This window comes from Corticium candelabrum, chromosome 19 (genome assembly GCF_963422355.1).
Source record: "Corticium candelabrum chromosome 19, ooCorCand1.1, whole genome shotgun sequence".
Lineage (NCBI taxonomy): Eukaryota > Metazoa > Porifera > Homoscleromorpha > Homosclerophorida > Plakinidae > Corticium > Corticium candelabrum.
In genome coordinates, this window is record NC_085103.1 from 6,160,923 (window position 1) to 6,177,463 (window position 16,541).

Genomic DNA, 16,541 nt, shown 5'->3' on the forward strand with positions numbered 1-16,541 from the left:
GACTCCCGGATAATCGCATGTGGCATGTTACAAATAAACTAGCTAACGACGCCCACAAAAAGAGAACTATCAATTACAACAATTTCTAGAATAAAAATTGTAAAAAATTAGTATTTAATATTTATATAAAAATTGTTAGTTGTAGCACTAATTGACATAATACCAACACAGTAGGGAATTGTTATCAAGTATCAATACTTTAATAGCCCTGCTAGATATACGATACATATTACTAGAAACACAGCAGCTTATGAGACAATAATCAGGCAAGAAAAGAATACTTGAGTACAAACGATAAATCTTCACATTTTATCTCATACTGACGTCTGTCTGTGCTACAAAATCTAAAGATCCTCTTGTCTAAAACATCACCATCCTGTGACACAAATTGATATCAACATCCACACAAAATATTTTCTAGAAGACGACTGACCTGAGCCTCCGTTCTCGTCAATATCAATATCCAGTTGGATAGCACGTTGTGGTGGCTCAATTGGAGAGTTGAGCAACATGCGGCCTGCCTGCCATTTGCTCTGCATCTAAAAGTTAAAAGGATGCAACATTGAAATATCTAATAAATTTCAACCAATATCTGTTCTAATTTAATATCAACTACCACATACAAATGTCTAATTGCTATAATTTTTTGAATCAATATGATATAATTACACAACTGCATGCACATTTTCCATTCCTCCTTTCCTCAGTATCTTTCCTTTTATCCGTAATTCCTTCAGTCTGTCTATTCTCTACTCGCCTACTGTATGCCACTCTGTTTAGCATTTGCAGTCATATCATTTATTAACTTAATTAATTAAATATGTGCTTGTTTACCTTATCACAAACTTCTAGTTTGTTGTCTGCAAACTCAAGTAGGAATTGCTTAAGTTCAGTCTCCTTTCTCAAATCGAAATGAGCGAGCTCGTTTGCAAGCCCATTGCACATCATCTCAACTCGATCCTTTGCACTTACACACGATGCATTAGCCTGGAAACCACAGAAAATGATGTCCGTGGCATGTTTGTTATTTACAAACTATCTAAGTCTCATCTGCTACTAAGATCTTTGTGGACACAAGATATGGAGTATCTTTCAGCAGATAAACAGACAGACAAAGAAACAAACAAACTGATACAACCAGTCGAACAGACGGACAACAGAAATACAGACAAGCAATGAACCAAACATGCACACAAACGAGTTGGTAAACAGGTACACAAGCAAGGTGGATGTCCATATGCTGCCTGTATTCAATCACCTAGAAGCTACAGCAACTATAAACTTGTAAAGTTTTATTGTGTTACCTCAGCCCACCGCAGTGTGCCAGATGACGATGTTTGACCAAGAGTGTTCACTTTCTTCACATCACCCATGCTTGTTGTACTGCTGTTGCTACTCACGCTGCTCACACTGTCAGTACGCTGCAACTCATATTCAACAGGACACTCAACTCCCTAGCATTACACACAAAGGTTTCTTCCATAAGTAGCTGCTCATTAACACAAGTTTTCAACTAGCGTTTATTAGCAAGACAATTAAAGTATGAAATTGAAATTAATGGTTGATAATGAGTTGAGCTTACCGCCATCTCAAACACCTTGACTTCTTCATCCCAATATAAATACTCATCAATTGTCATGTGAACTCTCGCAAGCAACGCCTGTATAGAACGCATACATAACGTCATAAAATGACGTGAATGTTGCAAACGATCTGACCTGTGCACTGTGCACGTATTCTATTATGCTATACAGATCCTGCACAACAGACTGTTCATCTACGTCATCCTACAAAAAATACAATCAAGTAGAGTATACACACATCTACAACTGGTGACTAGTATATGTCAACTGTCAGTTTGTCAGTCCACTGTATCGTGGGTACACTGTACTATAGAATATATTCAATACACGCGCTCTTCACACTTCTCTAACCAGTGTCCCGTATATACTACCAACGCCTACCGTTACATCCCCTTTTCCCTTTAAGAAAAACAAAAAAAAACAAAAAAACAATATAGACCTATCTAGTGAATATAGTCACTCAAATACAACGGTGTCTTTACTATGCGGCCCGTGCGGGTCGTTTTGGTTGTCGTTGACAGAGGATCGGCTCCGCCTGGCCGACTGATTGGAGCATCAGGTGACTCAGTTGTGCCCTGCGGAGGTGGAAATTGTGACACAACATCTGGAATCCGTCTTGAGAGTGTTGTCGCAGTCGGCGCCACAATCGCCCTCGGTGATGGTATGAAAACCACCGGCGGGGAAGGATACCCAGTGTTTTCTTCGTCGCCATCGTCCGGAGGCCTCAATAGCGGTGACAGGGGAACTTCTGTAGACTTGTGTAAGTGACGCCGATTCCGACGTATAATTGTCCCACTCTGGGTGCGCACTTCATATGACCTGTTGGGAAGCTGCGCCGTGACAACTGCTTTGCACCACACCTTGTGACCTCGTGTAGGTTGAATACGCACAGTGTCGCCTGGTGTAAGAACGGGAAGAGCTTTAGCCAATCGATCGTACTTAGCTGCTTGACGTGCTTTAACCGCTGCTAAACGACTAGACACCTCAGGGACGAGCGATGGCTTTAGCAATGCCGGCGAGGTAGGTAAAAGGCTCCTGGTCCGTCGACTAAATAATCGTTGAGCTGGGCTGCTCCCCAAGGAGTCGGTGGGAGTATTCCGGAAATCTAAAATGGCTAACCAGGAATCTGAACCTGCTTTCTTGGCACATTTGATCAGCCGTTTGACTGTCTTTACCGCATTTTCTGACTTGCCATTGGATTGAGGGTATGCGGGACTGGTTGTGCGATGCTGGAACTCCCATTGACATGCAAACTCTTGAAACTTGGCGGAAACAAACTGTGGACCGTTGTCCGTGATAAGAAGGTTTGGAATTCCGTGACGAGCAAACTGAGCTTTCAGAACCCGAATGACGGCACCAGCGGTTGTTTTTGGCAATACATCCAGCTTTGCGAAATTGCTATAATAGTCGACCGTGATCAAAAAAGGCTTGTCCATCCAACTCAAAGAGATCAGCCCCCAACTTCACCCATGGGTGGGGGGCACTGGGTGTTGTTGTAACGGTTCTTTTTGCTGCTTCATATCCATGGATCGACATACTGCACATTGATTGACAAATTCCCGTATCCTTGCTCCCATGCCTGGCCAGTACACGCACTCACGGGCACGACGCAAACACCCATTTACGCCTAGGTGCGCTCCGTGAATCCTTTGAAGCGTTTCCGATTGCATGGCCTCTGGTATGACTACTCTGTCGTTTCGAAACAGACTGCCATCATATACTGTAAGCTCTTCCGAGAATGAGTGGTAAGGCTTAACTGCTGCAGACACCGTTTGCTTGGTTTGTGGCCAACCCAATCGAACCAACCGAATTACTTCCTGCAAAGTGGCATCTTTCCTTGTCAGCTCTCTGATCTGAACCAGCTTCTCAACAGATATTGGAACCTCGTGTACCAAGTCAATGGCTTCAAACTCCTCATGAAACAAGACTACTTCTGGGTTTTCTTCCTCAGTTGTTGGTTCCCCCAAAGACAAATACGCCCGTGATAATGTGTCAGCAGTAGGAATGTCACTTCCCTTCACGTACGTGAGACGCATATCGTACCTTTGCAACCAAAGCAACATACCCTGCAATCGCTTAGGTGTCGCCTGTAGCGGCCTCTGGGCGATAACCTCTAATGGCTTATGGTCGGTTTCGACAAGAACCTGACGACCATGTGTATACTGATGAAACCTCTCAAAACCAAAAACAACCGCCAATAACTCCTTTTCAATTTGTGTGTATTGTATTTCCGTGCTAGACAATGCTCTGCTAGCATAGGCCACTGGATGCCCAGCCTGAATGAGAACAGCTCCCAACCCTGTTTCCGATGCATCACTTTGGATCTTGAGTGGTTCTGCTGGGTCATAGTACTTAAGTACGGGGGCTGTGGTAATGGCCTGCTTGACACGCTCCATAGCCGCCTCCTCAACGTGAGACCATTGCCATGGCACTCCGTTCCGTGTCAGTTGTCGCAAAGGCTCGCATAGATCCGTTAGATTAGAGAGAAACGGTGATAAATAACTTACCATGCTGAGAAAACGCCTGACGTCCTTCACCGAGGTTGGGTTGGGCATCTCCTGAATGGCTTTCGTCTTCTGTGGGTCTGGGCGGAGGCCGTCCGGTGAAAGAATGTGGCCTAAGTATGCTACACTGGGTAGCTGAAGTCGGAGTTTGTCCTTATTGAGCTTGATGCCCTTGTTCCGGCAGCGCTCCAATAGCTGTATCAGCTTCCTGTTATGATCCTCTACAGCGATCTTGTCTGTATCACCGTTTCCAACAACAGGTATATCATTGGCGATGGTATAGACGCCGCCCAGACCTTCTAAGGCCTCATGTAGCTTGCGCTGAAAAATCTCCAGTGCTGGAGATATCCCAAAGGGCAGTCTACGCCAGCAATATCTCCCAAACGGGATATTAAAAGTGGTTAGGTCACTAGATGCGCGGTCAAGCTGTACATGCCAGAAACCGTTCCGGACATCTGCCACTGTAAAGATTCTGGCTTTAGTGAGCTCAGGCAGAATATCTGTGAGCGTGGGAACAGGATAATGACTGCGCTTTAAAGCTCGGTTGAGCGGCTTAGGATCCAAACAAATGCGGACGTTTCCATTTGATTTCTTGACAGTGATTGGACAGGATACCCAGTCTGTTGGACGATCAATCTTCTCCACAATGCCAAGAGTCTGAAGTCGGTCTAGTTCACTCTGCAATAACTTCTTGGTCGCCACGGGGGTTTTCCTCACTGGCAGCTGAACTTTCCTAACCGTGGGATCAGTCTCCAGATGTGTCGTTCCTTCTAGACAACCCAGCTCACCATTGAAAACATCACTATAACTTTTGAGCAGCTGCTCCTTGCTGCAACTTGACGTAGCAATTGATGCTGTCAACCGTTGTATCTGTTCAAAATTGAATTGTACTAGACCCATGCGCTGTGCAGTAATAGCACCCAAGATTGACGTTGGCGCATCACTAATAACAACAAAATCTTCGTCATATGTTGTCCTATTTTTGGGATTGACAACTCGAACTCTACACTTTCCCAGTGGCTTGATCATGTCTCTATTGTACATTGTCAGGGTTTGTGTCGTGGAAGAAATCTGCACCTTTGATGGCACATCTTTCTTGCACAGGACATTGCATGTTGTCCCTGTATCCAACTGAAAACGCACGTGGTGAGCTTCCACCTTCATGGTGGCAAACACCTGGCGGGGAAACCTCTGGCTCGTGACGCTGTGTACATCCTCTCGCTCCGGTTCGAGTGTCAACGTCATAACCTGTGGATCAGACTCATCACTATCCTGTTCAGAATCTCCGACATGCACATGGCGAATCTTGCTACCAGGTCGTGTACTCCGACACTTTTGTGCAGTGATTTAGCTTGCCACAAGCTGCGCATGTCTTCCCACAAGCTGGACACCTGTCAGCGCCGCGGCCATGCTGTAACCCGCAAGCCTGACATTCTTTGCCTTCATCTCTGTTCCTCTGACCCGGGACGCGAGGCTGGGAAGAACGACTTGGCTGGTTTTGAACCATATGCAAATCTTCACCTCCACCCATAACACGAAGATGGCGGGCTGTCGCTTCACTAGCGCGACACATAGCCACACAACTCTGGAGTGTCAGATTCTTTTTCTGCAACAATTGTCGCCGAAGAGCATTGTCACCAACCCCACAAACAATACGGTCACGCAAAATTTTGTCTTCCATACCCTGAAACTCACACCGCTGAACTTGCTCTCGCAAAGCTGTCAAGTAGGTATCAAAGTTCTCGTTTTCTACCTGGTCTCTCCGATTGAAAGTGAATCTTTATTATATAATGTTTGTTTCACCAAGACAATGCCTTTCGAACAATTGAAGTACTTTGTCCATCTGCTGCTTTTCGTCTTTGTTGGCAAATGGCAGAACATTGTATATACGAAGACCACTAGGACCGATACACGTGATAAAGGTGGCCACACGATATTGTCTGCTCGCTTTGCTCAAACCCGCGACAACCTCATAGGCATTCCATAGTTGACGCCATTCCTGCCAATTCTGAGCTAAGTCACCTTTGACTTTGAGATGCCCCGCCGGTGAAAAACTAGCCATGTGGACTGTTCGTACTGCTCTGTCTACCGGCGCTGCTGCTGCGGCAACTCCTTCAGTGGATGGCTCTCTATCGCTGTCGTCTGCCATGACTACTTACCAGTGAAAAGGTCCGTAGCACTTCTGACACCATGTATCGTGGGTACACTGTACTATAGAATATATTCAATACACGCGCTCTTCACACTTCTCTAACCAGTGCCCTGTATATACTACCAACGCCTACCGTTACATCCACCAGCTAGTCAAACGGTCTTGCCTGTTGTTTCACACAACTTTGTGTCAAACGTTTCTCTCACATACTGTAAGCATACCTGCTGTTTGCATATATCATCACAAACTCTTGCTAATCCATGGCAAACAGTTCGTAAGTATGTTGTCCTCGGTTCGCCTTTTGCAATTGCTTGAAACCAATGTGAAGCAGAATCTAAAACCATCATCCATCACAAAAACTGCTGCATCACAAGCAGTGTAACTGCACACCTTTCTGACCAACAGCCCTTTGTTTCTGTAAATGCTTAGCCAAACCACGTAAGTTTGATTCAAGACTGCTGAGGTATTCCTTCATAGACAAACAGTAAACAACTCAATGTATTTCATCAGTCTCTGCAGCTGACTTTTGCATGTTGTAGAGCTCCATCTTCATTGTTTTGTTGTGCTGGTCTTCTTGCTCTAGCTTGTACACGATTCATCTGCTGTTTAGCAAAGAATTCTTCCCTCCAACAAGCCATGCCCTATAAACATATCAATAGAGATAAGCTAAAAAGAGCAGATGCAGCAACACATACAAACAGACACAAGATTCTGTGTGATCATAGGCAAGCAAATAAATATACGCAGTGACCGTGTTCAATCCACATACATGATCAGAGGCAGTAAGAAACTTTCTCAGTAAATCGTGAGATTTCAAAGTCTGCAAATACAGAGCAACAACACATTACCCAACGTGTTTTCAATATACAATGTTAGGTGTTTAATTAATGAAATGGCATATCCGTAGACCTCATGTGCCGCAACTCTTGCTAGAAACCTCTGAAACTCAGTCTGCTGTGAGAAATGAGAGTGTGACTGTCTGACAATAGGAGGAATAACACAGTTCGGACATTCTTCCAAAAGAGAATCATGTAGCAGCTGGATGTCTTCTGCACCACGAACCACATCGCACTGCTGCTGGGGAAAGTCGCTACGACTTGTCTGAGAACACAAACACAACAAAACATGAAAAAACAACATATGACTGTATCTTATGACTTGGTCTGCAAGACAACCATGACCATCTGGTCTCTATTCATTCTACTAATGCTATCCCCACATCCTCCATTAGAAATACATGTCGTGTGTATTTCAGAGTTTCTGTGCTTGTGCAGCCCTGAGGCATTATGTACGTAGAAAGCCAACAAGTTACTGACTGCTAAGCAACAGTGATCTACAACAGTCATTCTTATACATAAAACAAAGTTTTTCCAAGAGCATTCCTTATGCAACTTACAAAGTAAACACGTCTGCATGTGCACGTACACAAAGTAAGGTGAAACTGCCAATTATGGCAAATTTTTTAACAACCAGAAAGAAATCACAATCTCTACTTCAATGCCACAATGAAATAAATCACAACACGACAGCATGTATATACATGTTTGTCTACTGTCCATCGGTCTGTCTGTCTGTCTGTCTGTCTGTCTGTCTGTCATCATATATTTTCGAACACAAGACTATATTACATGTCAGCAAAATAGTAAGTACTTAAGTTCAAATGTACCTTGTCCATAATCTACACACTATACACTTCACTAAGAATGAGCTATAAACTACAAGCATGCAGCAACCCACAGACAATCAGTGACTAAAAAACTGGGTGCAGTAGAACACAAGCTTGTTGACATCATCACTGCAAAGTGCGGAACTCTTGTTCAGAAGGACTTTGGCATTACACTTCTGTAGTTGTACTGAAAATCTCTTCCTCCAATAGTCAATAAACTCTGGTGCATTTGGCCTTCCAATTTCGTCCAATGAACGTTTGAAAGGTTAATTTTGCAAAAACTTGAGTCTTCTTTCTCTCTTCTCCCCATCTCCCAAAGTGTACCAGAACTAGAGGAGTGACTTTCTGTCTGTCTGTCTGTCTGTCTTGTGCTTCTAATTTACTTTGAATTTTTCATTTCCCTGTTTACTATTTGTAGTCTGACGTCTAATTATATTGTAGACTGAAAGAAACATATGTTGAGAACTAACCCTTGTTGTGACCCTAAGTAGTTGTTGTGATGAGACTTTAGAGACAGCAATGAGTAGTGAATCGGATGGCCTTGTCATACTGTTAAATAAAGGATGTTTGTTAAAGATAATATAAGTTAAACTATAAAACAGTTTGAGAACTTTGTTGGAGATGATATTGTTGCTGAACAGACACGAGAATGGCTCTCTAGTTCTCCAACACTATGAAAATAATATAATGATCATAATTATAGTTGGGTGGGTAGATAAAGAAACACATAAAGACAAATACACACTCTAAACAGACAAACAAAGAGACAGACAGACAGACAGACAGACACAACAGAATTAAGTATACAAACATGCACAAGTAGCACTGAAATACATATAGAAAAGATCACCTCATTTTCTTGAGGCAAAGAGTACATGAAAGAAGAAAGCACTCATCGTCTGATGGAGGTCCGTCAGAAGCAACACTAATAGGAGTCAATGGACAGTTCTCAGAATATTCCTAACACACAAACATAATCAAGATCTTCCAACAATGTATACTATTATTAATTAAGTTAAAAACAATGTGACAAAAAACATGTTTACTCGTGTGTATAATAAAATGCATAAGGTAGCTAAATCTAATCGTTTACCGTGTCATCAGATTGCTCAGAAGGAGTTGGAGTGTCCATACAACAGCTGACAGACATTTCCTGCAATAAGAAAGTTAACTCAAACCATAAAATAAGTATATGCAACAAAAAAGAAATCACCTGTCCCAATAAGCTGTCAGTGTAGTTTCCATGCAAAATATCAGGATGAGAGTTGCAGCTGCAGAGACACAATTTCGTTAGTCTCAAGCTGCATCTGGTACATTCTATGACTATTGTGTCTAACCGACTGCGTAGTTGAAGAGGATTCTTTATGCGACCACCTTGAGCATTACGTTTCTCTTGATTCAGACGATGTTCAGTCTCACGTAGCAAACCCTTCAAACGTTTGTTCTCCTCTTCCAGCTACACACAAACTCTCGACTATCAGCATGAAAAAGTCCAAAGACAACTAAAACAATTAGCAATACTACAAATGCTACTAATACAAAAAATACTATAAATTACTATCATAAGAATATTACTACAGTAGAGGTAATAAGAAATATTAAAATAACTTAATTAATAAATTTGTTTGCATAGACAAATAAAGTAAACGGCCGGTGCGCTTAATTGCAGAGCTTTATGATGGTCAAAGACTCAATATTAGAAGAAGCCCAACTAACACATCGTTGTGCAACAAACAGGAACAACAAAACCCAATTAACCACGCCCATCACATTACATGTTTCTCCTTCGAAAAACAACCGAACAATCTTTTCTTCTACCTAAACGTCAAAATCAATCTGTAAATCTTCACTTCTTGTTCAGTCAGTCCATATTGTGCATTACAAAGTGACATTTAGGAACGGAAAGAGACGATATAACGTTGGTATACGCGTGCAGGGCGATAAGACAACAAGTCGCCTTACTTTAGTAATATGAGAGGTCGATGATTGAGCAAGAGGCTCTAGTTGAAAAGAGGCGTTGTCTCTCAGTTTGACGAGTCGGAAGAAAGCGCCATCTTGCAGTATAGCAAGCACTCCTGGCTCGTTTGGATCAATCGGTGTCCTTATTCTAATCGCCATTGGAGAACAGTGCGCTCGCTGCACGCAGTAAGAAAGAAGTAAACATCACATTCTTCTGTTCATTCTTTGTATCCGGGCACCGTAGATGGTGTGGCTTGGTTTAGATTAGCGTGCGTTATAGCTGTAATAGCATCAATGGTAGATTTACATGTTTGATGCATACTTAAAAGGCGTTGATTTCTTTGTGGTGTGTTGTTACATGCAATTGTGTTGCACTTCTCCTTGCTGACGAAATGGTCCAAACTCGAAGCATTATTCACAACCACAAGACAATAGATAGACAGCCACTAGCAAACTCCACACGCTAATGGGAAATCAACTGTTTTTCTGAATTGCAACATTCTACTGGAATGTAACTGTAGTTTGTATTTAGCGTATTGACCAACATCAACTTGTCTATATGCTAAGTATATCTTTTGAGTTATTATGTGATTTGTAAAATGGTAAAACGAATTATTTCGTTTCCAGTTTCTTCTCAAATTCATCAAATGCTTGTTTACTAACACTGTCCACCTCATCATCAACGGCTTCCACTTGCCGAACTTCAGGAATATAAAATTGCAACATATTCTCAACTCCATTCTTCAAAGTCACAACAGAACTGGGACACGAAGAACACGATCCCTGCAATCTCAATTTAACAACTCCATCTTCAAATGAAACAAACGTGATGTCTCCTCCATCTTCTTGAACAGTTGGACGAATCCTTGTGTCTAACAGTTCACGAATCATCAACACGGTTTCATCTTCATCATCATAAGCATCAACAGTAGAACTCTCTATACAATCTTCTTCATTTACAACAGGAATGTTGGAGGCAAAAAAATCCATAATTGAAGCAAATATTTCCGGCTTGAGAAGAGACCACTCAACATCATCGTCTGCTTTACTGACAGTTATGAAATCGTGACCAAAAAACACACGCGAAACTCCGTTGATTGTGAAAAGCTGACGAGCGAGAGGAGAGCGGTAAGCAGCTGAACGACTAGGAAAATCCATCGTGAAGTTGTCTAACACTTGAACACCAGGAATAAACTTAAGACTGTTAGGGTTTGGAGTGTCTTGCGTCTGGATAAACATCCGACGATAAGGCGTTGAAATAATTCTGTGAGGACGCAGAAAACGCAAGCAACGAGCAGACGCCATCTTCGATTATGACGTTTCATTGATATCTAACGAGGTTGGAGATTCCCACTAGGCCATGACATGTTACCATACCGACATGTTACCATACCCTAGTAGGCGATATTTCAGCTACAAACATGCAACGTTTACAAATACAGACGTATACTTATTACGTATGGCTAAACAAGTGCAAAACTGCACAATACAGGAATGTGTCAAAAGTTCAACAGTTGAGATGATGATGCATGATGCAATTAGTTCTCGTTCCACGATAGTTGAGACTCATAAAACTTTATAACTTCTTGTGGAACACAAACATTTGCTTCTTTAGCTGCAACTAGCTCTGGCTGCTCCACACCTTTCCTAAAACAAAATCACTGCTGTCACAGTAACAGTTCAGTGTATGTACAGTAACGAAGGTGAGAATCAGTCTGTTCCCATGCAGCCATGCTCGTAAATGCTATTGTCTTAACAATTTCTCTAGAGTGGGTTGCGAGCGTAAGTATGATAGGGTGTTTCTTTAGATTGTGGTATTAGCAGCCATCTTGGTAGGCAAATCCTCCATACATTTCGGTTACATGTTTGGAGGAAAACATGAAATTTATAGTAGACAAGTGAATGACATCATCAAAAGCAGCTGCAGCTCCTTCACATAAGAGTGCTAAAAATTGACATGTTTAAATCGCAATTCCTGTGTTTGCAACTAAAACGAAATAGACCGAGCACACCCACATGTGAAGTCACAGGGAATCCAGTTCTTGACTATTGTTTGTAACCATAATCGCTGCCTTTCTGCAGTAAGCTTCTCTTTACTTCCTTGACCTTTGTAAGTCACTTGGCACCCTCTCTACGCGTATAGTGGAGCAACACGTCTGCACTATAGCACGGCTTGCCACCAAAATCAGCATCACGTCCGGGATATTTGACGTCGGTTTTGTCAACACCAAAGTAAAGTGAAACGTGTGCCTTACACCTTACCATTTAACAAGAAACAGTATAGCTCCTTTTAGATCTCCATCTGTGCCTTCTGTTGCGCCCATAATCTTTTCCAACTGCAAACCTCTCTCGAACCCACTTTGCGTCTGCTCGTCGCCGTTTCTCCTATCAGCAACTGCTGCCTTCTTGGGGACCTTCTTTCTCGATTCTCGTCCATATTTTGTAGAAGACGATGAAGCTTCACTCTTGTTGTCTGTCAGCGTGTTGTAAGTGGCTGCATTTGTTTCATCCTCAACGCTCTCCGCGCTCTCTTTCTCTTCTAGCCCGTCTCTAACGCCCTGGTGTGTTCTGAACTCTTCTAAAAGTTCTGGGCAGTTCGTTAAGTTTTCTGCTGGCTCCCAAGTGTTATCAGCGTCAGAATAACCTTTCCATTTGATGAAATATAAAGTTTTATTTCCTTCACCTTTGCAACCCACAATTTTCTCAACTTGGAACTCTTGTTCCTGCACCTCATTTTCGATTGGTCGCTGATAGTGTTGTCGAGACAACTTTTTCTTCTTTTCTTTGCCCATAAGAGTTCCAGGTAACAAGACAGCCTGCAACTGTTCAACCGAATTTCACGCGGTCTTCTACAAAAGTCCCGTATGTGATTGTACCGCTACAGTTTGACTGCCTACTTATGCAAGCCCCTATGCAATTTTTACTAACTATATACTTTATCAGCATTTTCTCAATGTTCAACTGTCAAATAATGAAAAAATATAGAGAGCACGGATCTGAATATTGAAATGTTGCTGTTTGTCATATTTGCATTCACGACTTGGAGTTTGGCTAACCACAATCTTCTGACTTCTGTAAAGCACTTTAGCATGCTCAGTCTACGACAAAACTATTCAATATGCGACATCATAGTCCGTATGTTTGCCACATACGGGTTCTAGAGTTGTGCAGGCCGAGAGCGCAAGGACAGTAATCTACGATTTTCTCATCCATCTTCCCGTCGTCTTCAAAATGAGTATTGCGTTTGACGAGTTTGGTCGTCCTCTTGTCATTCTGAAAGATCAAGATTCTCAACGACGTTTGACCGGCTTGGAGGCTCAAAAGGTGCAGTCGAACTGTTGTGAACTGTGAACATGGCTCATAGCGATTCGAGTTTTTTTAGTCACACGTATTGGCAGCTAAAGCAGTAGCGAATACTCTCAAATCGTCGCTAGGTCCAAACGGTGAGCAGAATTCATGTGCAGTGTTTGTTGATCACGTGATTGCATTACATGCTGTATCGTCTCTGTTGTATCTCTTGTTCACTTGCTAGAGTGATATTAGACGTATTGGTAGTTTAATTAACTCAAGTGAACAGGTAGCAGCTATTATTCATTCATAGAGCCATTCATAGCATGTCTGATTTGATAGTTGACGTTCATCCTAATTTTGTAGTTGTGATTTTAAATTAAGGGCGCGTTTGATGGGGTTCTTCCAGCCTCTTCCAACTTCTACAGTTCTGCTGCTATAGAAGAGCCAACTCTACTGACTCTGCTACTGGTTGGAAGAGCACGCCCACTTTGGAAGAAGTTGGAAGAGGGGCGTGCTCTTCCAGACTCTTCTGGAAGAGGTTGGAAGAGCCCAATTGAACGCGCCCTAAGACAAAAACTACAATTCATTGCGTGGTTCTGTTAGAATTTTGTTGGATTATTTTGTCTACTATGTTGTAGTTGTTAATTAAACAAATCTTTATCAACATGTTGATCTAAAGACTATTTTGATGAAATTGTTCTATTGCTGATTTGCATCACAATATGTTGTAAAATGTTATCGTTATCTTTGCTACATGAAAAGGTTGTCAGATACTGTAGATAAATAAAGACAATGTCACTCAGTTGGAAATCTTATTGCTATATGCATTCAGTATGTGTACATGGAGAGTGTATATTAATTTAATTGTTTATGAATTGACTTTGATGTCTTTGATTACAGGATTAGACAAGATTCTTGTGAGTGCTGATGGAGATATTACTGTGACAAATGATGGTGCTACGATCATGGATAAGATGGATTTGGAACATCAAGTAGCAAAGCTGATGGTGGAGCTATCAAAGTCTCAAGATGATGAGATCGGAGATGGAACAACAGGCGTAGTAGGTAATGTATATGTAGACTAATTGGTGGAAATGAAACATAATACAGTGAGTTAAGATGGAGGCCTAGTTGTTGTGATGAACAGTTGTCAGCAGTATTTACGTAACAGACAGTTTGTTTAGAACTACTGATGTGGGTCAGTGTGTAACACCGGCTTTCAGTAAATTATGCAAAACTAGTAACATGGATTGGCTTGCAATGGCATAATACTTGCAGCAAAGAGCAGCATGTTGATTTTTAATGGTTGACTAATGTGAACTTGGTATGTCATTCGTTATTGATTATATTGTGGTATTAGTGTTGGCTGGTGCTCTATTGGAGCATGCAGAAGAGCTGCTAGATCGTGGGATTCATCCTGTCAGGATTGCAGATGGATATGAATATGCAGCGAGAGTAGCAATTGAGACACTGGAAAAAATTGGCGAGGATTATCCAGTTGATCCAGAGCATCTAGAACCGCTAGTAGAAACAGCACTCACCACTCTTGGATCAAAAGTGTAAGTCAAGCTAATTCATACATCACAACAATATTAGATGAAGGCTGTTACGAGTATGTGTGTTTGTGTGTTTTATAGGGTGAATCGTTGTCAGAATCAGTTGGCCAAGATTGCTGTGGAAGCTGTGATGTCTGTTGCTGACTTGGAACGTAAAGATGTTGATTTTGAGTTGATTAAAGTGGAAAGCAAGGTAGGAGGCACTCTGGAAGACACGACACTGGTAAAGGGTGTTGTCATTGATAAAGACTTCTCACATCCACAGATGCCAAAGGTACATGAGAAACGACTCTATTAATGGTGCAGTATTGGTGCTGTCCAACTTCTGTAATGTCTGTGTATATATTTGTTTGTTGCTCTATGAACGTGTTTGGTTGTGGTCTTCCCAGTTTTCTAAATTAATTTATTATATTTTGTTTGAAGGTTATTAAAGATGCCAAGCTAGCGATTCTCACATGTGCATTTGAGCCTCCCAAACCAAAAACAAAACACAAGTTAGATGTCCATTCGGCTGAAGATTATGACAAACTGTTTGAGTACGAACAGAAGAAATTTATGGAAATGGTACAGCAAATCAAGAACACTGGAGCAAACTTGGCAATCTGTCAGTGGGGATTTGATGATGAAGCCAATCACTTGTTATTACAAAATCAACTGCCAGCAGTAAGATGGGTTGGAGGACCAGAAATAGAAGTAAGCAGGAGAAGTAGTAATGCCTTTTTCAACATTTGGGCAGATAAGTGACTGTTAAGACACTTCATGACAAGCTGTGCAGTCAACTGGAAAGTGGAATGAGACATAGACATAGAAGGGAAGATAGAAACAGAGATACATGTAGACGTACGACAATCACGTTTAGGCGGATAGTGGATGGGTAGGTTAGTAGGTTTGTAGGTACATGTATATAGACAGGCAGAGTAACAAATAGAGGGCATTTGTTTTGCTTTAATGAACTTCAGTTACAGTGAAGAGTTTTTATTCATTTGCAGTTGATTGCTATTGCCACTGGAGGTCGTATTGTTCCACGTTTCTCAGAGCTGACAACTGAAAAATTAGGAATAGCTGGTGTTGTTAGAGAAATATCATTTGGAACAACAAAAGATCGCATGCTAGTCATAGAGGAATGCCAGAACACAAAAGCAGTCACTATTTTTATTCGAGGAGGAAACAAGATGGTGAGTGTTGGAAGTAATTATGATGATTTGTAATGGTGGTACACGTGGTGCTTTGCTAGATGATTGAAGAGGCAAAGAGAAGTATTCACGATGCTTTGTGTGTTGTGAGAAATCTGGTGAAAGACAGTAGGATCACGTTTGGAGGAGGATCGTCTGAGATTGCATGTGCACTGGCAGTCAGTGACCATGCTGATAAGGTTGATATCAGTTAGATGTATTAATTATTTTGGTTGTAGTTGTTGTGTATCGTGTTTTATGTCTGTCTAACACAATTGGAGTAGTTAGTTGTGTTGTTACTTTGTATTATGCTTAGATCTCAACTCTTGAACAATATGCAATGAGAGCATTTGCAGATGCCTTGGAGTCCATCCCAATGGCACTTGCTGAGAATTCTGGATTGAATCCAATTAAAACACTAGCAGATGTGAAGTCTCGTCAAATATCTGAAAAGAACCCTCGTCTTGGCATCGATTGCCTTAGCAAGGGAACGAATGACATGAAGGAGCAACAAGTGTTTGAGCCTCTCATTAGCAAGAAACAACAAATCAGTTTGGCAACCCAAGTTGTGAAAATGATACTGAAAATAGATGACATCAGATCACAACAAGACTGACCTCATAGCTGCTAAATATAGAACAGTTTGTTGGTTTGCTTT

General features: G+C 41.7%; 4 protein-coding genes across 4 annotated transcripts; 1 reads left to right on the top strand and 3 right to left on the bottom strand.

The window, feature by feature from the left end:
• Positions 1–3: 3 nt before the first annotated feature.
• On the bottom strand, positions 4–10,094 carry LOC134195275 (uncharacterized). The gene is made up of 18 exons (XM_062664286.1): positions 9,868–10,094; positions 9,243–9,361; positions 9,119–9,176; positions 8,999–9,058; positions 8,756–8,865; positions 8,517–8,576; positions 8,376–8,454; positions 7,149–7,340; positions 7,009–7,059; positions 6,764–6,880; positions 6,630–6,708; positions 6,461–6,573; positions 1,719–1,787; positions 1,583–1,660; positions 1,305–1,454; positions 835–987; positions 434–539; positions 4–376 (listed from the first exon to the last, which is right to left on the bottom strand). The coding sequence occupies exons 1-18, from the start codon at positions 10,021–10,023 to the stop codon at positions 369–371; spliced, it is 1,758 nt and encodes a 585-aa protein (XP_062520270.1). The 5' UTR covers positions 10,024–10,094; the 3' UTR covers positions 4–368.
• Positions 10,095–10,267: 173 nt separating this feature from the next.
• Positions 10,268–11,172, bottom strand: LOC134195278 (NFU1 iron-sulfur cluster scaffold homolog, mitochondrial-like). The gene has a single exon (XM_062664290.1). It carries the CDS (start codon positions 11,167–11,169, stop codon positions 10,477–10,479), a length of 693 nt encoding a protein of 230 aa, XP_062520274.1. The 5' UTR covers positions 11,170–11,172; the 3' UTR covers positions 10,268–10,476.
• A 58-nt stretch (positions 11,173–11,230) lies between these two features.
• Positions 11,231–12,711, bottom strand: LOC134195279 (chromobox protein homolog 1-like). Its single transcript, XM_062664291.1, has 2 exons — positions 12,127–12,711; positions 11,231–11,511 (listed from the first exon to the last, which is right to left on the bottom strand). The coding sequence occupies exons 1-2, from the start codon at positions 12,654–12,656 to the stop codon at positions 11,403–11,405; spliced, it is 639 nt and encodes a 212-aa protein (XP_062520275.1). The 5' UTR covers positions 12,657–12,711; the 3' UTR covers positions 11,231–11,402.
• A 161-nt stretch (positions 12,712–12,872) lies between these two features.
• On the top strand, positions 12,873–16,520 carry LOC134194697 (T-complex protein 1 subunit epsilon-like). Its single transcript, XM_062663639.1, has 10 exons — positions 12,873–12,938; positions 12,997–13,188; positions 13,247–13,307; positions 14,056–14,220; positions 14,516–14,714; positions 14,793–14,985; positions 15,135–15,404; positions 15,701–15,886; positions 15,946–16,083; positions 16,200–16,520. Exons 1-10 carry the CDS (start codon positions 12,873–12,875, stop codon positions 16,497–16,499), a joined length of 1,770 nt encoding a protein of 589 aa, XP_062519623.1. The 3' UTR covers positions 16,500–16,520.
• The last annotated feature ends 21 nt before the right edge of the window (positions 16,521–16,541 follow it).